General features: G+C 37.4%; 1 protein-coding gene across 1 annotated transcript; it reads left to right on the top strand.

The window, feature by feature from the left end:
* The first annotated feature begins 115 nt into the window (after positions 1-115).
* LOC108996873 (UDP-glycosyltransferase 87A1-like) lies at positions 116-2442 on the top strand. The gene is made up of 2 exons (XM_018972915.2): positions 116-707; positions 1398-2442. Exons 1-2 carry the CDS (start codon positions 215-217, stop codon positions 2288-2290), a joined length of 1386 nt encoding a protein of 461 aa, XP_018828460.1. The 5' UTR covers positions 116-214; the 3' UTR covers positions 2291-2442.
* The last annotated feature ends 22013 nt before the right edge of the window (positions 2443-24455 follow it).

Below are 24455 nucleotides of genomic sequence, written 5' to 3'. Positions count from 1 at the left end.
GTGTCATGTAAATTTTTTTAAAAAGAGTGAAATTTATTATTAAAAATTTAATTTTTTATATAAATATTATATTTACTCAATTTTTTTAAAATAATATGCGGCAATTGCGGTGAGTATCATTTCTCATTTCTTAATTACCTTGATCAGTGCTCAGTACCGGCTTGTTACTTAGTTGCCAGGAGCTTGCGTCAACGGTGACGATCAGCAGCCAGAAATGGATCCGACCAAAACATATTCATCCGCCGTCTGCCGCGTGGTGGCGATGCCCTATCCCGGTCGAGGCCACATCAACCCCATGATGAACCTTTGCAAGCAACTAGTTTTGAAAAGCCCATCCATCATCGTCACCTTCGTCGTCACCGAGGAGTGGCTCGGCATCATCGGCGAACAAACCAAGCCGGCTAACATACGCTTCGCCACGATACCCAACGTCATACCTTCCGAGCGTGTTCGTGCTAAAGATTTTCCCGGATTCCTTGAGGCCATCAGCACGAAGATGGAAGCGCCCTTTGAGGAGCTACTGGACCGGCTTGAACATCCGGTGACTGCCATAGTGGCCGATACTTATTTGGTATGGGCCGTCGAAGTGGGGAACCGGAGGAATATTCCGGTGGCGTCACTAATGACCATGTCCGCGACGGTGTTCTCGGTGATTCACCATCTTGAGCTCCTCGTGCAGAACGGGCATTTCCCGGTTGAACTGTCTGGTCAGTTTCTTCCAAAACCTCTTTCTCAATCAAATTTTTACCTTCCTGCGTGACTACTAGATTACAGATGGCCCAGTAGGTAAGACGCTTCCAATTGTTTTTCCGTTATAGATACGCAGTATTTCTTTTTCCTTGGATAAGGTAATTCAAAGTTCTTATTTTGGGTCAGTGGAAAACGATATAAGTTCATCGAAACATCATAACATGACCAGGTTCAATCAATTCAAACATCAAAGGAACAAGGTGGTAGTTGTTTAGTATTAGTGTTCTGTCATTAGCAGACAAAAGAAAACACCATTTGAATGAAAGATGTTTTCAGGTGATTTTATACCTCTCTGAACCAAGAAGAAACTTAACAAGATGAAGAAGATCATTTGATAATATGTCTATGAAAAACGACAAAACCCAATGGTATGGCCAGGCCCGTTATACAATTACACCATAATTTCCATTCCTTCAGTGCATGTTTGTAGTGTTTGGTATGCGTGATCATAAAATTTCTAAAAAGCCTTGCATCATCCATCGCTAGTAGAGAATCTTAACCTAAAAAGAAAATTTGTCTGTACATATCCCCATAGAGGCATAAACATGATCTTGTTTCCGTTGGAATTTTCTAAATTTGTCATTGGCCTAGCTAAGTTTTCACTTACATTGCTTTCTCTACGTGTCTTTGCCTCATGTTTGATTAAGAACGGGGAGACGAGCTTGTGGACTACATCCCTGGAGTCCCAGCTATGCGTCTTGCAGATCTTCCTGCCTTTTTACCTGGAAATGGTTTAAAAGTCAAGTCTCTTAGCTGGAAATGTATTTTGTTGGTGCCCAAAGCGCAGTATCTACTATTCACTTGTGTACATGAGCTTGAACCTCAAGTCTTTGACACTTTAAGAGCAGAATTTCCAATCCCCATCTACCCCATTGGCCCTTCCATACCCTACTTAGAACTTCGAGACGATGCCTCCGGCTCCGATGGTAACGTCAATGGTGTAAACTATTTCCACTGGCTAGATTCTCAACCTATCCGTTCTGTCTTGTACATCTCATTTGGAAGTTTCTACTCAGTCTCAGATGCTCAAATGGATGAAATTGTTGGTGGTGTGCGAGATAGTGGTGTTAGGTGCTTGTGGGTGTCAAGGGGGAACAATGCTAGGTTTAAGGATGGTTGTGGGGATATGGGTTTGGTGGTACCTTGGTGTGACCAATTGAAGGTTTTGTGCCACTCTTCCTTAGGAGGGTTTTGGACACATTGTGGATGGAATTCCACATTAGAGGGTGTTTTTGCTGGTCTTCCAATGCTTACTTTTCCCATATTGTTTGATCAATTTCCAAACAGTAAACAAATTGTAGACGATTGGAAAGTTGGATGGAGGATTAAGAAAGATGTGAGATCGAAAGATTTGGTGACAAGAGGAGACATTTCTGAGCTCTTAAAGAAGTTTATGGATCAAAAAAGTAACGAGGGGCTCAAACTGAGGATGCGAGCAAAAGAACTTCAAGAGGCCTGTCAAAGGGCAACTGCTGAAGGTGGATCAACTCAAAATTATCTTGATGCCTTCATCAAGGACATTTATGGAAGCCAATCTTGACATGTTTATCACTTTGTAATATGTAATTGTGTTTTGTGATTGCTTGATTTAGAGCTTGTGTTTGTAGTTTGAGCTAATTCATATGCTTAATCTTTTGCCACAAGTATCAATAATATTGAAAGGTATATATACTATCGTCTTCTTAAAAAAAATTCATGTTTGTTTAAATTTAGGAGACTCATTATTCTTCATTGAGTTCCTTGCAAGTAAAATTGAATCTATCACACAAAAAATGCATGAGAAAATATTTGCAATGAAATTGGCTGTCTCATTGGAAATTTGTTCTGCGTTCTGTTCTATACAAATATACTTATAAGAAACTGAATTATGTATTTATATATTGAATGTATGAAACCCATATTGGTAGGAATTAATCAATTGACTTGTGTATTTGTTAAATGTATTAAATTTGCATAACGAAATGAACGTGTGGCACAGTAGCAGACATGCTACTTGTAATAACACAATACAACACAATCGCATCCATTTTCTGGAAGTTAAAAGAGCTCTTCGTCCCATACCACTTGCCAGATACAACAGGGGAGGAGGGTTGGTCGTAGCTTAGATTGACAAGCAATTTCGGACGTTATAAATACCATAATTTTCATTTCCAACTAATATTTCTCTAAAGTAATAGTGCTATTATTTAATTTACATAATAAAACAGAAAAAATGATAGGCAGATTAAATTAATTAATGATACCTAATATTCCATTCTATTATAATATAATATTGTATAAATGACTATACAAATGATGATAGAGTTAAAACTACTGCCGACTCATCCCACCTACCATGATACCATATTCACGTTTCGAGTATTTAATTAGTAGTGTAGCTCACATGCATGTTATTTCTATGCATTTAGTATCTTCGAGATCGATACCATTCATCTTATCCATAAATATATGACTCATCATGTGAGGGGAGAAATCCTTAGAGGCCCGGGAAGAGGCTCAGGCCTGAGCCCGGGCCCGAGAGTCTCGATGGGCCGGGATGGCACAGAAGGCCCAATGAGAAGAAGGTAAAGCTGGGGTCCTGGGAAGAAAATTGAAGACCGTACAATCTGAAATACTGACCAAGGAACTGCCGCAATCTGATATACTGACCAAGGAACCGCCGGTTCTACCATCAGGAATGCACAAATCCTGACAAGTTAGCCCGAATGGCGCTAAAGGACAGGGGAACCCATTCGAAGCCACGCCGCACTTAATAGAAGTAGGAACGAGTCTGATTGAGGCCACGCCTCATTTAATGACACGGGAGCAAGAGTGCATGGCAGGGCCACACCACATTCAATGTGTCCAGAAGGATGGCACACAACACAGAAGCCCTCTTGAGTTCTAGCAACAACTTTGGCCAGGTCAGGCAGGACTGGTGGGAGGTAGGAGATGGGCAGGGATGTGCAATCCCAGTATAGAGTCGTTTGCATGTCGTTATCACCTCGGGTCTCGTCTTGGCAGGTATAAATACCCATCACTCCGCCGAAAGGGGGGTTACTCTCTCACACTTGAATATTGTTTGCTATCTTAATCTAGCCTCCATTCATTTTTCTTCTTCCTCAACCTTAGACTAACTTGAGCATCAAAGGTTTCATGGCCCCCGAGCTCTCCCGTTCTCCTCCTTGCAGGGAAGCACTCGAGCTGCTAGCGTAGAGTGGCCCAGACACGCGAAACACAACATCAACATTTGCGTCGTATATGGGATATCTTTTCTTGCAAGTAACGTGTCATTCACATGCTAGCAACAACGCGTTCTCAAGCCTCGTGACGAGAAAAAGAACGACCTGAGGCGATGGAATGAAGAATTAATGAACAAGCTGCAACAATACAGAGACTCATGTAAGAAATGGCGGCCCTCCGCCGGGAAAGCGCCGCCTTGAAGGGGGACAAAGAACCAGAAGGAGACTAGCAAAGCCACAGCTCCGAGACTCGACGCCCACCTGAGACGAAGGCAGCAGAAGAAGAATGGCGCAAGACAGACCTCAAGTTCCAGAAACTCGAGAACAAGTACGACGAGGTAGTCAAACAGGTAGGCCCACCTTTCACTACGGACCAATTGCTCATTAGCGTTGAGTTGCCATATAGCGCCGATGTGCGGTTCCTCTACCCCCGAGGTTCAAAGTCCCGCTGATAGATGCATACGACGGGTCGAAGGATCCCTTGTAACACTTAGAAACCTTCAAGGTACACATGACCCTGAACGGGTTCCTGAGCGAAGTTGCATGCAGGGCGTTCCCCCTCACGCTAAAGGGGGAGGTGAGAGCATGGTTTAGGGCTCTGCTACCTAGGACTGTCACTAGCTTCACCGAGCTGGCTCGGCTCTTTTTGACGCAGTTAATGGCGAGCCGGAAGAGGAGACGACCTGCTGCCTATCTCTTGACGATGAAACAAAGAGATGACAAGAGCATGAAGTCCCACCTCTTAAGTTTCAATAAGGAACGCATGACGACGAATGACCATGACGAGAAAATCACCTTGGCAACACTACTGTGAGGGATTTGGCCCCACAACCCCTTCATGGCAAAGATAGCAAGGAAAACCCTGACCTCGTTAAGGGAGTTCATGGACCGCGCCGACGACTTCATTAACGCAGAGGACATGCTCCAACCCTTAATGGCCCCGCGCCAAACCAAATTGGACAGAGCAGACAGGAAAGCAACTAGCCAAAAAGACGAGGGAAGTCGAGAGGATGGTAAGAAAAAGACATGCGACACAAAGCGCAAGGAAGAACAACCCACATGGGGGAAGGTCGGACAACGCACCCACACTAACCTGGTCGTGGAGACCAAAAGGGACTTGAGCCTGCAGAACGAATGGTGACGGGACTCTGGCCACCTTAAATATTGCACTTATCACAAAACTAGTAGCCACCGGATGGAGGATTGCATCACAAGGAAGTGGAAGTTAGAGGATATGGAAGCCTTGATAGACCAGTGGGGTGATGAAATGCGTGGCCCGCGAAACGACGACTGAAGGCAGTCACAGAGAAGCGAAAGCAACGACAGGAGGAGGCCCAATGGGCCCAACAGGGCAAGCCCACGACGTAGAAGGCAGCGAAATACGTACGATAGCAGGAGAATACGCAGGAGGTGGTGTCACCTCGTCGGCAAGAAAGCCTGTGCTAGAAGAGCCAGACACGAGGAAGTGTTCACCACCTATAAGGCTACCCCGAGCTCGAGTAGCCATGCGAGGGAACCTGTCATAACTTTCAGCGAGAAAGATGAAGAAGAGATTTTGTGCCCCCATGATTATGCCCTCGTCGTGATCGTGCAGATCACCAACTACTTAACTATAAGGGTTCTAATAGACAACGGCATCTCAGCAGACATTTTGTATTGAGAAGCATTCATCCAGATGGGGACCATGCTCGACCATTTGTGTCCAGCTCCATCCTTGCTCAAGGGATTTACCAGGGATATGCTCCAACCAGTTGAAGCCATCACCTTATCCATTCTAGCAGAAACGACCCCAAGAACGACAGCGGTTATGGTGGACTTCCTCGTAGTAAAAGCCTCCTCCTCCTACAACACAATCCTGGGGTGACCAAACCGCCTCAGGGCGGTGACATCTACCTATCACCTCAAGAAAAAATTCTCGACCCCCATAGGAGTGGAAGAGATACACAACGAACATAAGCTAGCAAGGGAGTGTTACACTCGTGAGCTAAAGCTCGATGCCGCGGAAGTCTGAACCCTCAGAGAATGACCCAAGGTAGTGGCTCTGCCCCAGGCTTAGGTAGAATAAGGGACCATGAAGGCCATGAGCGACCCTAGATGAGAGGGAACATTTTTTTAAGAAATATATATGGGTCCACGACTCCACCCAATCATGTAACCTGCGATCGTTTAAATGAAAGTAATATTTCACCCATGTTCGCTCTTGTCGTTAGAATATCCAGGCCACAAGCCTAGTCCCTTGGCTGGCTGCGATGCATTAGCTAAGGGCCAAAGCCTTCCAAGCTCTCTACTTTACAGCCAGTTTGGCACGATTCACATAACTCGATGACATTCACGCAATGCATGATCGTGATGCATTGGCTAAGGGGCAAAGCCTCCCAAGCTTACCCCTTTATAGCCAGTTGGGCACGAGTCCATGGACTTACCGATCTTCGTGCACCACATGCCCAGTCCCTTGGTTGGCCGCGATACATTGGATAAGGGGCAAAACCTCCTGAGCTTACCCCTTCACAACGAGTCGGGCATAAGTCCATGGACTTGCCGACCTTCGTGCACCACAAGCCCAATCCCTCGGCTGGCCGCAATACATTGGCTAAGGGCCAAAAATTTCCAAGCTTACCCATTCACAACCAGTCGGGCACAAGTCCATGGACTTGCCGACATGAATGCACCACAAGCCCAATTCCACGGTTGGCGTGATGTATTGGCTAAGGGCCAGAGTCTGCCGAGCTCCCCCCTTTACAGCTAGTCAGCACGAGTCACATAACTCGCCGACCTTCGCGCAATGCATGGTCGCGATGCATTGGCTAAGGGGCAAAGCCTCTCGAGTTTACCCTTTCATAGTCAGTCGAGCAGAAATCCATGGACTTGCCGACCTTTATGCACCACAAGCCCAGTCCCTTGGCTGGATGTGATGCATTGGCTAAGGGTCAAAGCCTCCTGAGCTCCCCTCTTTACAGCCAGTCGGGCATGAGTCATATGACTTGCCGACCTTCGCGCAATGCATGGTGGTGATGCATTGGCTAAAGGGCAAAGCCTACCGAGCTTACCCCTTCACAGCTAGTCAAGCACAAGTCCATGGACTTGCCGACCTTCAGGCACCACAAGCCTAGTCCATTGGCTGGCTACGAAGTATTGGCTAAAGGCCAGAGCCTCCCGAGCTCCCCTCTTTACAATCAGTCGGGCACAAGTCACATAACTCGTCAACCTTCGCGCAATGCATGGTCGCGATGCATTGGCTAAGGGGGCAAAGCCTCCCGAGATTACCTCTTCATAGCCAGTCTGGCACAAGTCCAAGGACTTGCCGACCTTCTTCCACCACAAGTCGCTATGGGCTCGGCCACCAGAACGACAGCGGGACAACAAAGAAGGAAAATACAAAGGAGATGCAAGCACGAACGCAAACATAGAAAGAAAGCCAGCCTTGATTATAGTTTTACATAGACAGACCCAAATTACAAAAGTCCAAGATACAAAGGCTTGTGGGCTGATAAAAAGGAAAAAGAAAGGCCTAAGAAGATGGGCGCGAATCTCCCGAAAAGTATGGGGTTCTCCCTAGTTTCCCAAGCTCCTTGACAAAAGCAAAGGCGAGGGGGTGTAGTTCCAAGGACTTCAGATCTAGGGTATCAAGGTCTATGTCGAGATTCAGGCGCATGAGGTGTCAAAACCGCTCGAGGCCCTCCTTGTAACCATATCCCCAGGAAGCATCACGGATGGTCTGAGCACGCCAAACCTGAGTCCTGACTTACTCGATGACGCTACTCTAAAGATAAAAAATCTTATAGTTCGCATGTTGCAGCTCGACTGTGGAGTTGGGCCTCCATCCGCTGCACTTCGCTCTTCTGGCGTTGAACCTCCCAGACCAGGGAAAAGTGTTTGAACGTGAGTTGGAAGTGTGGCCTGACGGCCGTCTCTAGCTCCCGGTCCACTTGACGCCTCTCCCCCTAGAGTGTGAGAACAACCTTTCAGAGGTGATCCGTTCTCCTCTCGTATTCGCCCAACTCATCACGAAGGTGTCGAGCCTCCTTGGAAGCATGGGCGTAATCTACTTTAAGCTTGGCAAGCTCGTCCTTCAACCTGGACTTATTCCTCTTGACTTACTGGACCTTGTCCCACAGCTTTTGATGGCGCTCCTGTAACTTGTCCATTTTCTCCCGAAGCACCTCACACTCAACCCAGACGGTCTCCGTCTCCCTTTGGGCTTCTGGACCTCATGGCGGGCCAGTATGGAAAGGGATCGGAGTGCCGGGAGCTCAACCTCGAGCTCCCCGCGCTCGTCGATGATAATGCTGGCCAACTAATCCGCGGCCTGCATGGAAGGAAGACATTAAAGGCTTCAACCAAAACGAGAAACTCCTCGTGGTAAAAGTTAAATGAGGACAAGAGTTATACAAGCGCAAAAAGAGGCCTCAGCTTTTTGGCCTCACGTTGGATTGCCTCGGTCGAAGCTTGAACAAAGCCCGAGCCCGAAGACTAACTAGGCCATGGACCGGCCTAGGAAGAGGATGCGCCAGTACCTATCAGGGGCAGCACTGGGAGTGAAGCGTCACTTATGGACTCCGGCGAAGGACAGGCGCCAAAGGCTCCTTCAGAAATGAGCGCGATGGGCAGGCAAAACCCCTGCACCCGAGGAAGTCCCTTCATCGTTAGGGGACCCCACGTCAAGTGGAGGAGCCATTTCGGGAAAGGCCAAATAAGAGTCCACCTCTAGCCCAGGGGAGGATGGCGAGGGCAATGGCAAGATCGAAGCGAAGCTGTCACTGAGATCCATGATGAAGAGGGAGCTTGGGCCAGATTCCTCCTCATTTTCAATGTTCAGACCCCTGACACCTTCTTGGTTAGGGACCTTCGGAAGAGAGGAGGACATCAGAGACTCGATCGGAGACGACGCATTCGGTGCCATCTCCCGGGCAAGAGCCTCCTCGAAGCAAAGATGGGTGTCAGCAGCGACGCCCAAGCTGGGTGCAGGGTCGACAAAAGCATCCAAGAAGACAACCCGGAAGACTTCGCCATCTCCCTCCTCTTCGGCGACGAAGGCAGGGGCCCTGCCCTAGGAAGAACCTTCTCTGCTCCTGGATCCCTCGTCGGCTTCTTGGGAGTGCCTTTCCCGCGAAGCTTCCCTTTCCTCGGCGTGCACCACCTTTGGACGCTTACCTTTACCATGAATTGTTGGGTTAGGGAAGGTCCAACAAGAAGTCCCGACCAAGAACATACGAGCAGTCAAGAGTGGTGAGAAAACTCCTGATGTTACACGACGTCAGTTTCCATGTCATAAGGGTGGGTCGACACCTAAGACAGCACGACAGCTAGCCTAGCCTCTTCCCTCTGGGATAGGTAGATGACCAAGCTCTTGGCTAGAGGAACTTAAGACCAGACGGCTTGGACGGGAAACTCTTGGTAGTCTTGTTCCCCCTCTGGGTATTCACATCCCTAGCTTGAAACAAGGAAGAATCTTCTGGAATAGTCTTTGATGTGAGAATGACGTGTCACTGTGCTCGGTACACTGCCAGGAACTCCTTGGCCATCAAATCGGGATATTCCTCCGAGCCGGAACTGAGGACCCTCCAATAGGTGATGTAACTCGCCACCAATAAGCACCAGGAGTTCGGGTGGTGTTGAGCAGGGGCCAACCCCAAGAAGTCAAGCACATTGCGAACAGGGCGACAGAAAGGTAGTCGGAGCCCATTTGCAAACATCAGAGGATAAAGGGTCATGCGGCCCGCCATTCCATGGGCATCGACGGGAGCTTCGCAATGGTCAGGAACCTCCAACTTCACCATCGAATGAATGTTGTACTTCGCGTGAAATGCCCAAAGGTTGTCGACGATGACCGACGAAACCTAGTCCTTTTTTAAGAGGTGCAACGGCTTGGAGGATGAAGAAACTTTTAGGGCCATGGCAACAAGAAGGGTTGAAGCAGTGAAGGACAGTGGAGAATGGAGGAGGAACTGTGGAGCGAGAACAATGGGATGGATGAAATACAAGGAAGGCTTCAAAGCAAAAAGCAAGGAAACAGGAAGTAAACGAATAATAAAAGGAGGGGAGAAGGAACAAATGGCAAAAGAGAGGGGCTTATATAAGCTTGCCCGCAAATCGAGGAGCAGTTTGATGTTACGGGTTGGTGAGCTTGGGAACACTAGGTGGCACAGAATGGCAAGGACGTGGGAACCTGGTAACGGATGCGTGTGCTACACCAACCACGAGGGGCTCTAGGAGTAAACAAATGTAACGTACACGCCGTAACCATCAAAGATGAGAGAGCATCGAGAGTCCAAACGGCAGGGAAGCTAGGAGTTAATGATAGGGATAGGTGGCCTCAGGAAGCCCAAATAACAAGGGATGGCGCGGTATGGAGGAACCCTAAGCAAGCAACGTCAGCATTAATGATGACCCCAGCGCAAGGACCGATGTCAACACCAATGATGGCCCCTGCGCACGTGATGGCCTTCTTGCAAAGTGCAAGGGAACCCAAGACTTCATCAAAGACCGAGAGGTAAGCACCGGGCAGGCAGCATATGAGGCCATCCTGCTAAGTGCAAGGGAAAGAAGGTTTACAGGAAATTCCCACCACACTCGTCTGCTAGGAATTTGCGGGGTACTGTGAGGAAAGAAATCCCCAGATGTCCAGGAGGTGGCTTAGGCTGGGGCCCGGGCCCAAGCTCGAGAGTCACAATGGGTTAGGATGGCACAGAAGGCCTAGGGAGAAGAAGGTAAAGTTGGGGTCCTGTGAAGAAAACTGAAGACCGTACAATTTGACACACTAACCAAGGAGCCGTTGGTTCTGGCATGGCAAGGTGGGCTGAGACGCGGAGTGGCCAACCATCGGGAACGCCCAGATCCTGACAGGTCAGCTCGAATGGCGCTAAAGGACAGGGGAACTCGTCTGAAGCCATGCCGCATTTAATGGAAGCAAGAACGGGTCTGACCAAGGCCACGCCGCATTCAATGCATCCTAGAGGACGACACACAACACAAAAGCCCTCCTGAGTGCCAGCAGCAACTCTGGCCAAGCTAGGCAGGATTGGTGGGAGGCAAGAGATGGGCCGGGATGTGTGATCCCAGTACAGAGCCGTCCGCATGTCGTTATCACCTAGGGTCCCTTCTTGGCAAGTATAAATACCCCTCACTCTGCTGGGAGGGGGTTACTCTCTCACACTTGAATACTGTTTGCTATCTCATTCTAGACTCCCTTCCTTCTTCTTCCTCAACCTTAGACTAACTTAAGCGTCAGAGGTATCACGACTCCCGAGCTCCCCCATTCTCCTCATTGCAGGGAAGAGCTTGAGCGCTGCTAGCATAGTGTGGCCGAGGCACGCGAAACATGATATATATTTATTAAGAATTCTATTTACGCAAAAATTCTAACTATAAACACACTATTTATAATTATAAGATTAAAAAATAAAAAATGGAAAAAAATTTTAAAAAAATAAATAATTTCTTATTTTACTTGATGTGACAGGTTTCTATATAGTGATTAACGTTGAATTTAGGTAATGAGACGATCTCAGATATACTATAAATAGTAGTGAAAAAGTAATGCTAGAATATTAAATAGTAGCGAATAACAGTGAAAGGTATGTGAAAAATAATAATAAAATAATGAAGAAATACTCCACTACCCAAAATAGCCCAGCTCCATTTGGTAATACAATTGTTCTAAAGTATTTTCAGATATTTTCTTTCCAAACATCAGTCAAACACAAAATATATACTTTCAATTTCAAATCTATAATTTTTTTCATCCAATAATCATTATAATCTGATTATTACAACTTTTCCAAACTCTTAAAAAAATACAAAAAATAATACTTCTTTTTCAAATTTTAAAACAAAAATAATATTAAAAAAATACATTCAAACAATTTTATAAGTTTATAACATTTTTATTCGATATTTTCTTTCTTCTTTTTCAAAAACCAATAAAATATTTTAACTCAAACAATTTCATTGGTATTCACATATATACATATTGATCTAAATATCCAAATGGGTCCTAAGAGGGTTTGTACGATGATTGTTAATGCTCCTAAGGGTGGTAGATGGATGAGTATTAACACTACAAGAAAATTGTTTATTTGTGGCCAATTATTTCTTGCGAAATGACTATTTTTTACTAAAATATTTTTCTCACAAATAATTCGTCACAAATGTTTATTTTTCTTATAGTGATTTTGGACAAGATCAATACTGACATTTTCCAATTGATATAAAATGCACATGTTCTCTCTTTAGACATAAAGAGAAAGGAAGAGATTAAAGGCTGATACCCTCCATCATATATAATTCAAATGTTTGAGATGGATTAATAAGCGACATATGAATGCATGCATGCCAAGTACTTGAATTAAAGCTAATCGAAGGCATAGTAGTACTGTCATAGTAAAGGCCCGATCGATCGTTGCTAATCGTATTAACTCCTCTTATAATTAATTCGTGCGTACGTACATATATACCAAGAAAACATCATGAGTACTTACCTGCAACCGAATTTGGCCCAAATGAACATGAGTTCCTTTTTTACAACTCCAAACTAGCTCTCTCTCTCTCTCTCTCTCTTTCTGAGCTACAAAACTTTCGGTTGGTGAAAAGTGTAAGATATTTTGTAAGGGAGTTTTCATGTTCATGAACTTGTTTTGTGTCCAGTCCAACATTTTAGGTGGTCATATATATATATATATCAATTCTTTTATATATAATCGTTAGATACAACCGGCGTGCAGTCGTCTATGCCACGTCAGATTTAAAATGAATTATTCATCTCTCATCAGCTCTCTCTCTCATCAGCTCGGTCTTTCTCACCCATCAGCTCCAACAACTTGGTCTCTCCCTCTCCTCAGCTCTCTCTCATCTCTCTCATCAGCTCGATCTCTCTCTCATCAAGTGTCTCCATGTCAGCCTCGTATGCACGCCGTTTACACCAAATGCTTGCAACAAGCGTTTTTCTCTATATATATATATATATATATATATATATTATATAGGGACTGATGGGCGGTGCTTGAAACTTTTGTGGGGTTTAGATCAAGAAACCGACTCGACTATTGATCGTGATCATCGCATCCATGACGGTCGGAAGGGTAATATAGATATATAAGGGTCCAAAAACACGAGAATTATAACATGTAACATTGATAGTGTGGTACGTGTACATGCAGGATCGTTGAGATTTCACATTCATCATGTTTAAGTACATGCATGCAGCATGCTTAATTAGTGAGTAGAGTTTAATTCATGCATGCATGCAAACCATCTTCAATACTTTTCTAATTCGTTTTCTCTATCTAAATCCAAAATGGTTACAGAAAATACATCGTTTGATTATACATACGAGATGAGATAAGATAAAAATTAAAAGTTAAAAATTGAACAAAATATTTTTAGAATATAATTTATTAATATTAGCTAGTTTTGTTTTGAGATTTGAAAAAATTGAATTGTTTATTATATTTTGTGTAAGAATTTATAAAAATTATAATGATTAGATGAAATAAAATAGTTTGTGTTATGTAACCAAATGTGACAAAACGCATCATAAAGTTTAAGATAATTTAAAATTACTGCACTAATTCACAAATTTTTATGATCCCTTCATGTACGTGGTATATACTTTAATTTGTCGCTATATATAACAACATATATAAAACATATGTACAGGTATTCATGATAACATGACCTTGATCATGATCTGCTCGTGCATAATAATTCTTGGCCTATTACAAAGAGTGATGTTATATCCACAAATAAGTTATATAAAAATAATCTCATAAATTGGTGTGGTTTCATCTGATCCGTTAGATCTACTTTACAATTCAAATAATTTTATAATCTAACAAACCATATCAAGTCACGTCATTTGTGAAATTACTTTTGTATAATCCCTTAGTGGCTAGAATATTTTCCTTAATGTCCCTTAATGCAATTATTTAAGTTTTAAATGAAAAGTAGTGACTTTTCTCTTCTTAATAACTTTAAATTAACATATATAGTTCAAAACTAATAATAAATGAGTAATGTTACATGCAGTCGTGGAGTGCGCAAGTTTCATGCAGTCGCTTTGAAAAAGAGTGAAGTCTACTATTAAAAAATTAATTTTTTTCATGTGGATCTCGTATTTATTTATTTATTTTAAAGTAATTGCACAACGTTTACGCACTCACGACTGCAACTATCATTTCTGATAATAAATATACATACTAATTATTTTCACTCTCAAACTTTCAAAAACTAATATTTTTCAGTACCCTCTCGTTAAATCCAACCGCCAAAATTATCATATATTTTATAATCCATCTTAACAATAGGAGTTGGATCATGAAGGTGCAGAGAATAAATTTTTCGAAATTATAATGTGTATTAAGTTTTAGTAGTTTAGGGTGTAAAGTACAAAATCTTGATAGTTTGAGAATGCAAAGTGTATTTTTCCATAAACAGTACTATTATTATCTCGATTACTTATTTGAGGGTTTTTTTTTTCTTTATTTCGTATCCTGATATCATTATAAATTATATTATTAAGTTCACATTAATTTTTTAGAATATTATAAGTAATTTAACTCAAGCAAACCTGTCAAAATACTCCGGATGGAAAACATACCAAGGAAGAATATTTATTACTCCATTGATATGATCACGCAATCTTAATAATGAAAAAGTCCTTATTATTCCATTGTCACTAAAGAAGTACACTAAGTTTGTGTTTGATTAGTGAAATGATCTCAGATATTCTGTGAATAGTAATAAAAAATAATAAAAAAATAATGATAGAATATTAAATAGTAATAAAAAATATATAAAAAATAATAATAAAATAATAAATACTCTACTATCCAAATTAATCTTTAGTCCTTCGCTAAAACCAATGGTATATAAATAAAAGTGGATTTTATTTTTTAAAATAAGAAATTAACCCCAATAACTATATCTATTTTTATATAAAATAAATAAATAAGGTTTGAAGGGTTAATTTCTAACTCAAGATGATCTTTTATCTTTTTCTTTTTCTTTTTCTTGACCCGTAAGTTTCTTATTTGTTTTGGGTACCGGTTTGTAAATTATTGATGGTCGAGAATGACTGTGGTTTTAGCAATGGGCCGCTAATTCGGATTCTGTGGCTGACAGCAGTGGTGGTCCAGGTCGGGCCCTGACACGAGCTCCACCAACTTTGAAGTGGTTCTGTATTGATATTCTTGCCAATAGCAAATTAAAATAACTAAACAAAACATAAGATCTTATTTTTGTGCATTCTCCTCATCACGTATCTTAATGCTCAAGCTTAAACTTATAAGCATAATTATAAGAAGTTATACCAAATACATAAAATATAATGTCTTATAAGAGTAACCATATTTTGATGGGACACCATGGTTTCATTTTCCTACTTCATTTTCCTAACCATTGTCCTTAAATCTTTTTGAGTACTATTGAGGGGAGGTAAAATATTTAAGCCAAAAACCAGACCCAACCCACAAGGCATCACTAAGGGATAAGAGGGAAAGTAGAGAGATAAGGGAGAAGGGGGTGTCAGAGGGCAGGAAGGGGGTGTCATGAAGATGGGACAATGTCAGGAGAAAGGGAGAGATGTTCAGACACACAAAGTAGACATCCCTCACCAATTACTGAGGCACATGCAGGAAGATGATCAGATAAAAAGAGAGGTCCAGACGACTTCAAATGAGCTTTTTCTTTGTCTTCTTCTTTAACTACTGGAGGGAGAGCTCTAGAGAGAACATCTTCCCCAGCAAGTAGATCTCCAACTCTTATTGTACAATGAGAAATTAGAGGCTATAAGAGAATGTAAATAAACATATTATAGTAGATCTTTTTCTCCCCAAACAACAGTGGACGTAGGCAACATGCTAAACTATGTAAATTTGTGTGTCTCTTTCTCTCTATTTACTCTGCACTTATTTTACATCCACTGTCATGGACGTACGCACCAATACAGTATAGTCATACCGAACCACTGCTGGGGGCTCTAAACAACACCGATCGAGATTCAAATCATCTTAGCAGATTAGGGATGTTTCTTTCTCTCATTTCGACTTGCTGTGCGATTTTTCATGCATCAACAACTACCATTTTGAGTAAGTAAATTTCATCAAACATGGAAACAACTCCACAACACTCAAAAGTAGCACTATTATTTAATTTAAAAGATCAGAAAAGATGATACGTAGAAAAGATTAATTATGTATTATTCATCCAGAGAATTACATAATTTTATATTGTTAATAACTAATGATTATTATATACTTAAATGATAGAGAGCTAAAAGTGTGGACGCATCTTACTTTATTGAGTTAATATTACCTCATGATGAGTAATTCTTAGGTAGTTTTCAACTATAAACATCTAGTATTTTCATATTATCGTCAATTAAAATCGACATTTTATGTAAATAATTTTGAAATTATTTATATAAAATATTAATTTTAATAAATTGGTTTCATCCCTAGTTTAGAAAAAAGTACTTTGATAGATTAATGGAAGGAGATGTATGCACCAACTTCCTTCACTCACTTTATTTAAAAATAACCAAAAACCAAACAGGTGAAAAATTTGAAATTATCTTATGCCCGTTTAGATAGTGAGATGAGTTGAGATGATTTTAGATGAGTCGAATAAAATATTATTAAAATATTATTTTTTTTGTAAATTTATAGAATGTATTTTATGGATGACCATTAGAATTCTTTCATATTCATATATCCTTATTTTTCATGTTAATGTATCCATTTGATTCATGTATTGTCATTCCTTAAGTTCATGTACTCATTCAATATCATCTATCCGCCATCCATATTAAAGGGTGTATTGAGGAGCATTTGTAGTAAACTTACAACAAGGAAGTTGAGAGAAATAATATTTAGTTCTTGAAGAACTAATTCTAGATATTATAGTCTTTCAATTCTCTTATTACTTTTCTTTAGTTTTACAACACGTTATCAACACGACAATTACTTATCTTGAATTCTGGATGTTGAAATTCATCTTGATGCAATGAACCTTGTAAATACTATCCAAGAAAAGAATGAAATGTCCCTGCAGGATCGTGCTAAAGCAATGATTTTTCTTTGCCATCATTTGCATGAAGAATTGAAAAGTGAGTATCTCATTATAAAAGATCCCTTGATTTTATGAAATAGTCTAAGGGAGAGATATGAGCACCAAAAGACCATTATCCTTCCAAAGACTCGCTATGATTGGATACACCTGAGACTGCAAGATTTTAAAACAGTGTCTGAGTATAACTCTACACGTTTCAAAACAAGCTCACAGTTAAAATTATATGGTGAAAAAGTCACTGATGAAGATATGTTAGAAAAAAAACATATATCACTTTCTATGCCTCGAATGTACTCCTGCAGCAGCAATATCGAGAGCGGAAGTTCACAAAATATTCTGAACTAATATCTTGTCTATTAGTGGCTGAATAGAACAATAAGCTTTTAATGAAAAATCATCAATCTCGTCCAACTGGTTCTACTCCATTCCCTGAAACAAATGGAACTTCATTTCATAATCATAAAGGAAATCGTGGACGTGGTCAGGGACGTGGTCGTGATAAGAAAAACTATAAAAGTCAAGGAAATCGTACTCAAAATTACTCAAAAAGAAACTCAGTATACCACCGAAAGTGGAACAACACTAAGAGTAAAATGATGATAATAAAGGCTCACAGAATAAGCCTGCGAAGAACTATGAGGATAAATGTTTTAGATGTGGTATGAATAGACAATGGTCACGTACCTATCGTACACCAAAATATTTGGTAGACCTATATCAGGCCTCCATTAAAGAAAAGGAAAATGTGATCAAAATGAATTTTGCTGATCACAAGATTTCAGTAGATTCAACTTATATCCCAAATGAAATGGATCCCACCCATTTGGGTGTTTCTGATTTCTTTGTGAACCCCAACGAAAATACAGATTTTTTTTATTAGTGATGATTTTGGATACAATAATTAATTTTCTTTTTTTATCTTGTAATCACATTATATTTCAGTTATTATATATGAATACATTGTACTTTTTCCTTTATATTAATAAAGTTTTATATGTATTTTGCTTTTATTAAGGAAGCATGGATTTTATTGATCAATTGATCAATTTGAAGAAAATCGATGGAGATGTATGTCTCGCAGATAGTTGTACCACACATATAATTCTTAAACATAATAAATATTTTCAATGTTTAACATTAAATAAAGTTAATGTCAATACCATATTTAGTTCTTCAGATCTAATTGAAAGTTACGGAAGAGCAAATATAATGTTACCAAAATGAACAAAATTTTGTATTGACAATGCTTTGTATTCTTCAAAATCTAGAAGATATTTGCTGAGTTTTAAAGATATTCGTCATAATGGTTATCATGTTAAAATTACCAATGAAGGCAATAATGAATATCCTTACATTACTTCTATAATTTCGGGCCAGATGCTCTTATTAGAAAAATTGTCAGTTTTTTCTTCGAGCTTATATTATACAACTATAAGTACAATTGAGTCAAATATTGTAATGCACCGAAAGTGCTCTGATCCAAAATTTTTTTGCTTTGGCATGATTGCCTTGGACATTCGGGATTAATTATGATGCGACGAATAATTGAAAACTCACATGGACATCCTCTAAAGAACTTGAAGATTCTTTTACCAAGTGATTATCTATATACATCATATTCTCAAGGTAAACTTATTATCAGACCATCCCCTTCTAAAGTAGTAATTGAATCTCCATCATTTTTAGAAAGAACTGATAGGGACATATGTGGCCAATACATCTGCTATGTTGACCATTTAGATATTGTATGATTTTAATAGATGCATCAACTATATAATCACATGTTTGTCTACTCTCTACTCGTAATGTTGCATTTGCTAAACTTCTTGCACAAATTATTAAATTACGAGCTCAATTTCTTGATTATCCAATCAAGTCTATCAGATTGGATAATGCAGCAAAATTTACATCTCAAGCCTTTGATGATTATTACATATCAATAGGAATTCATGTTGAACATTCAATTGCCCATGTACATGCGCTCAGAACGGTTTAGCTGAATCTTTTATTAAACGACTTAAATTAATTGCTAGACCTTCGCTTATGAGAAAAAAACTACATGTTTCTGCTTGAGGACATACAATTTTACATGCTGCATCATTAGTTCGGATTAAACCAACTGCCCATGATAAATACTCCACATTACAACTTGTTTTTGGTCAACCATCAAATATTTTTCATTTTCATATTTTTGGTTATGTTGTCTATGTTCCGATTATACCTCCCAAACGCACTAAGATGGACCCTCAACAAAGACTGAGTATTTATATTGGTTTTGATTTTCCTTCTATTATTAGATACCTGAACCTTTAACTGGTGATATTTGTAAGGCACGTTTCGAAAATTGTCATTTTGATAAAACAATTTTTTCACCATTATGAAAAGATAATGTGCCTAGAGCACAAAAAGAAATAACATGGAATGCATCGATATTATCTTATATTGATCCTCATAAAAATCAATATGAACTGGAAGTTCAAATGATTATTCATTTACAATGTATTGAAATAAATTACCGGATGCATTTATTGATAGTAAGAAAATAACAAAATCTCATATTCCATCTTCTAATTTCCCTGTGTAGATTGAAGTTCATGTAGGACAATCAAGAAATCAAGCAGCAAATAAATCTAAGACATGCCTAAAGCATGGAAGACTTATTGGTGAAAATGATAAGATTCTCCAAAAGAGAAAAGCAAAAGAATTTGGTATTCTTGAAGAAACCATACCCACAAAACAAACAACAAAATCAATTGATCTATCCAAACTTTCAACACCAAATTCTATTAAAAAGAATCTACTGAAGAGATATCTCCTGAAGAAGAACAGATACGTGAAAATAACAAAATCTCAATAAATTATGTAAGTACATGAGAATTATGGGATAGAAATAAAATTATAGTCAGTAATATATTTTCATTTAAAGTTGCAATTGACATTACCAGAAGTAATGATGAAATTGAACCACAAATCGTTGCAGAATGTCGACGTAGAAATGATTGGTCAAAATGAAAAAATGCAATTAATGCAGAATTGAATTCACTTGCAAAACGTGAAGTATTTGGACATGTCGTCCAAACACCTAAAGGTGTTACACCAATGGATATAAGTGGATATTTGTACGAAAACATAATGAGAAAAATAAAATTATGAGATATAAAGCATGACTTGTTGCACAAGGTTTCTCACAGAAACCTGGTATTGATTTTCAAGAAACATATTCTCTTGTAATGGATTCAATTGCATTCAGTTTTTTTATTACCTTGGTAATAATAGAAAGTTTGGATATGCGTTTAATGGATGTGGTTACTGCATATTTATATGGATTACTAGATTATGATATATACTTGAAAATCCCTGAAGGATATAAACTGCCTGAAACATATAATTCAAAATCCAAAAGGATTTATTCTATCAAACTACAAAAATCATTATATAGATTAAACCAATCCGGACGCATGTGATACAATCGTTTTAGCAAAATATATATTGAAAAAAGGATTTAAGAATAATTCAATTTCTCCATGTGTTTTGATTAAGAAGTCATAATCTGGATTCGCTATTATTGCAACATATGTGGATGATTTAAATTTCGTTGAGACTCCAGAAGAGCTCACGAAAACTACAACTTGTTTGAAAAATGAATTTGAAATTAAAGATCTTGGAAAAACCATATTTTGTCTTGGTTTACAAATTGAACATCTTTTAAATGAAATTTTAGTGCATCGGTGTACATAAACAAAAAAAGTCCTGAAGCACTTTTATATGGATAAAACTCATCCTTTAAGCACTCAAATGATTGTTCGATCACTTGATATTGAGATGACCATTTTCGTCCTCGAGGGGAAGATGAAGAAATTATTGGTCCTGAAGTACCATATCTTAGTGCAATTAATGCTTTAATGTATCTTACAAATTCTACCAAGACTTGATATTGCATTTTCGGTCAACTTATTAGCAAAATATAGTTCTGCAACAACTCGAAGACATTGCAATTGAGTTAAACATGTCCTACGTTACTTTCGTGATACGAACGACATGTGATTATTTTATCTAAAATAATCAAGTACACAATTAATTCGATATGTAGATGCAGGTTATCTATCTGATCCGCATAAAAAGCATTCTCAAACAAAATGCCTATTTACATATGAAGGTGCAGCTATTTCATTGAAGTCTGTCAAACAAACAATAGTAGTTACTTCTTCCAATCACTCAGAAATTATTACAATACATGAAGCAAGCCGTGAATGTATTTTGTTAAGATCAATAATTCATCATATTCAAGAAAAGTGTGGTTTACCCACAATCAAATGCGGCCCAACAATATTATACGAAGATAATGCGGCATGTATTATGCAAATTAAAAGGGGTTACATCAAAGGTGATAGGATCAAACATATTTCACCAAAGTTCTTTTATACACAAACTTCAAAAGAGTAGTGACATTAATGTCAAGAAAATACAGTCAAGTAATAATTTGACAGACTTATTCACTAAAACTTTACCAACTGCAACATTCAAAAAGTTGATACACAATATTGGAATGCAACGGCTCAAGGATCTTTCATCATGAACGATTGAAGATTTGCATACCAACAAGGGGAAGTCAATTATCATCTAGATTGTACTCTTTTTCCATCGCTAAGGTTTTTCCCATAGGATTTTATTTTGCAAGGTTTTAATGAAGCATTCCAAAACACATTAGAATGTTATACTATTTTCCTTCAGCACAAGTTTTTCTCACTAGATTTTCTTTCGTAAGGTTTTAACGAGACATATTCTTTGTGTATAGTCATCAAGGGGAAGTATTGTAAATTCATGGAATGTATTTGATGTATGAACATTAGAATTCTTCTATATTTATGTATCTCTATTTTTCATATTCATGAATCTCTTTGATTCATGTATTGTCATTCTTTAAATTTATGTACTGATTTAATATCATGTATCATCCATGCCTATAAAAGGATGTATTAAGAGGCATTTGTAGTAGACTTACAACAAGGAAGTTGAGAGAAATAATATTTAGTTCTTGAAAAATTAATTCTAAATATTGTGATCTTTCAATTTATTTATTACTTTTTTTTAGTTTTACGATAATTTTTTAATATTATTATTATTTTAAGATTTGAAAAAGTTAAATTTTTTATTATATTTTTTATAAAATTTAAAAAAAATATATAATAATAAGATGAGATAATCATTTATCTGTACGGACAATTCACGGTGTCTTCAACTAGCAATTGTCGTCTTGCTGCTGTCCAACTAACCTCCTTGTGTTGTTGATTTTGGTATCATAACTCGTGTGAAAGAAGTAGGCATGCTCTTATTTTGTCATGCTGTTTCCAGTGACCGTACGTGGGCCGAATTCATTATTTACCCACCCCCCAGGCCCCAATCATTTATTTGAGTCAAGAAAAAAAAAATATTAGTCTATGATATAGATTTATTTTTTTTAATAAAAATCGATATGTCTGCATATAAATTATATATAAAAAAAAAGTATACAATCAAGTTATTTAATATAATATTTTAAATTTATTTTATAATACAACGTTTTATAATATAATATATTATTGAGAAAACATTATTATATAAGATTTATGCGATGATTAAGATTGTGTTTGAATGTTGAATTGAGTTGAGTTGAGTTGAGATAATAAAATATTATTAGAATATTATTTTTTAATATTATTATTATTTTATAATTTAAAAAAATTAAATTATTTATTATATTTTGTGTTAAAATTTAAAAAAATTATAATGATGAGTTAAAATGAATCGAGAGATATTTGATAACCAAACGAAATCTAAATATTTCCTATTTTATAAACTGAAGATAGACAATCTTTGAATGTAATGGTTAAAAAAAAAAATCTTAGATCCGCGAGGAAGTGCGGGGATATGAGGATATCTTTGGATGCATGATCTGCACTGGTCAGAAGAAGTCTATCGGCAAGTCAGCATCCTTCGGTCAACACGGCACTCACCAATTCGTCATGAGGCCAAGAGTTATTTTAGCAACTGCCACATCGAGATGAATTTGGGTAGTCAATATAATTTAATATTTTTTAAATATTTTTATATTATTAAAAATACTTCACATATAAAATAATTTAAAATATTTTTAATGAGATTCACAAACTTACTTCAATCTCTACTCATAACTATTCATAAATATTTTATAATATTTATTAATATTATATATAAATAAAAATAAAATCACTACAATATTTATCACTATTAAATATAAATAAAAAATAAAATTACTATAATATTTATCACTATTATATATAAATAAAAAATAAAATCAATAATATTTATCACTATTATATATAAATAAAAATAAAAATCAATAATATTTATCACTATTAAATATAAATAAAAAATAAAATCATTATAATATTTATCACTATTATATATAAATTAAAATTAAAATTAATAATATTTATCACTATTATATATAAATAAAAATTAAAATCAACAATATTTATCACTATTATATATAAATAAAAAATAAAATCACTATAATGTTTATCACTATTAAATATAAATAAAAAATAAAAGCACTATAATATTTATCAATATTATATATAAATTAAAATTAAAATCAATAATATTTATCACTATTATATATAAATAAAAATAAAAATCAATAATCTTTATCACTATTATATATAAATAAAATATAAAATCACTACAATATTTATCACTATTGAATATAAATAAAAAATAAAATTACTATAATATTTATCATTATTATATATAAATAAAAATATAAATCAATAATATTTATCACTATTAAATATAAATAAAAAATGAAATCACTATAATATTTATCACTATTAAATATAAATTAAAATTAAAATCACTATAATATTTATCATTATTATATATAAATAAAAATTAAAATCAATAATATTTATCACTATTATATATAAATAAAAAATAAAATCACTACAATATTTATCACTATTATATATAAATAAAAAATAAAATCACTATAATATTTATCACTATTATATATAAATAAAAAATAAAATCACTATAATATATAAATAAAAAATAACATTACTATATATTTATCACTATTATATATATGAAAATAAAATCATTGTAATATTTATCACTATTATTTATAAATTAAAAAATAAAATCAATATAATATTTGTCATTATTATATATAAAAATAAAATAAAATCACTACAATATTTATTAATATTAAAAAATTACTATAATAAAATCATTATAATATTTATGAGACCCACACATTCTTCAATTACCTATCCAAAAGTCAATAATTCAACATATTTCACACATCCAAATAACTCAAAATATTCTTAATGGGATTCACAAACTTACTCTAATCTCTACTCATAACTATTCACAAACATTCTCAATACTTTTCAAGTATTC

Source organism: Juglans regia, chromosome 14, assembly GCF_001411555.2.
Source record: "Juglans regia cultivar Chandler chromosome 14, Walnut 2.0, whole genome shotgun sequence".
NCBI lineage: Eukaryota > Viridiplantae > Streptophyta > Magnoliopsida > Fagales > Juglandaceae > Juglans > Juglans regia.
This window is presented reverse-complemented; position numbering and strand designations above follow the sequence as displayed.

Excerpts from the sequence above, each read along its gene's own strand:
- LOC108996873 (XM_018972915.2), top strand. The coding sequence starts at position 215 with ATGGATCCGACCAAAACATATTCATCCGCCGTCTGCCGCGTGGTGGCG. Across the intron at positions 708-1,397 it reads TTTCCCGGTTGAACTGTCTG|AACGGGGAGACGAGCTTGTG; the intron begins GTCAGTTTCTTC and ends TGTTTGATTAAG.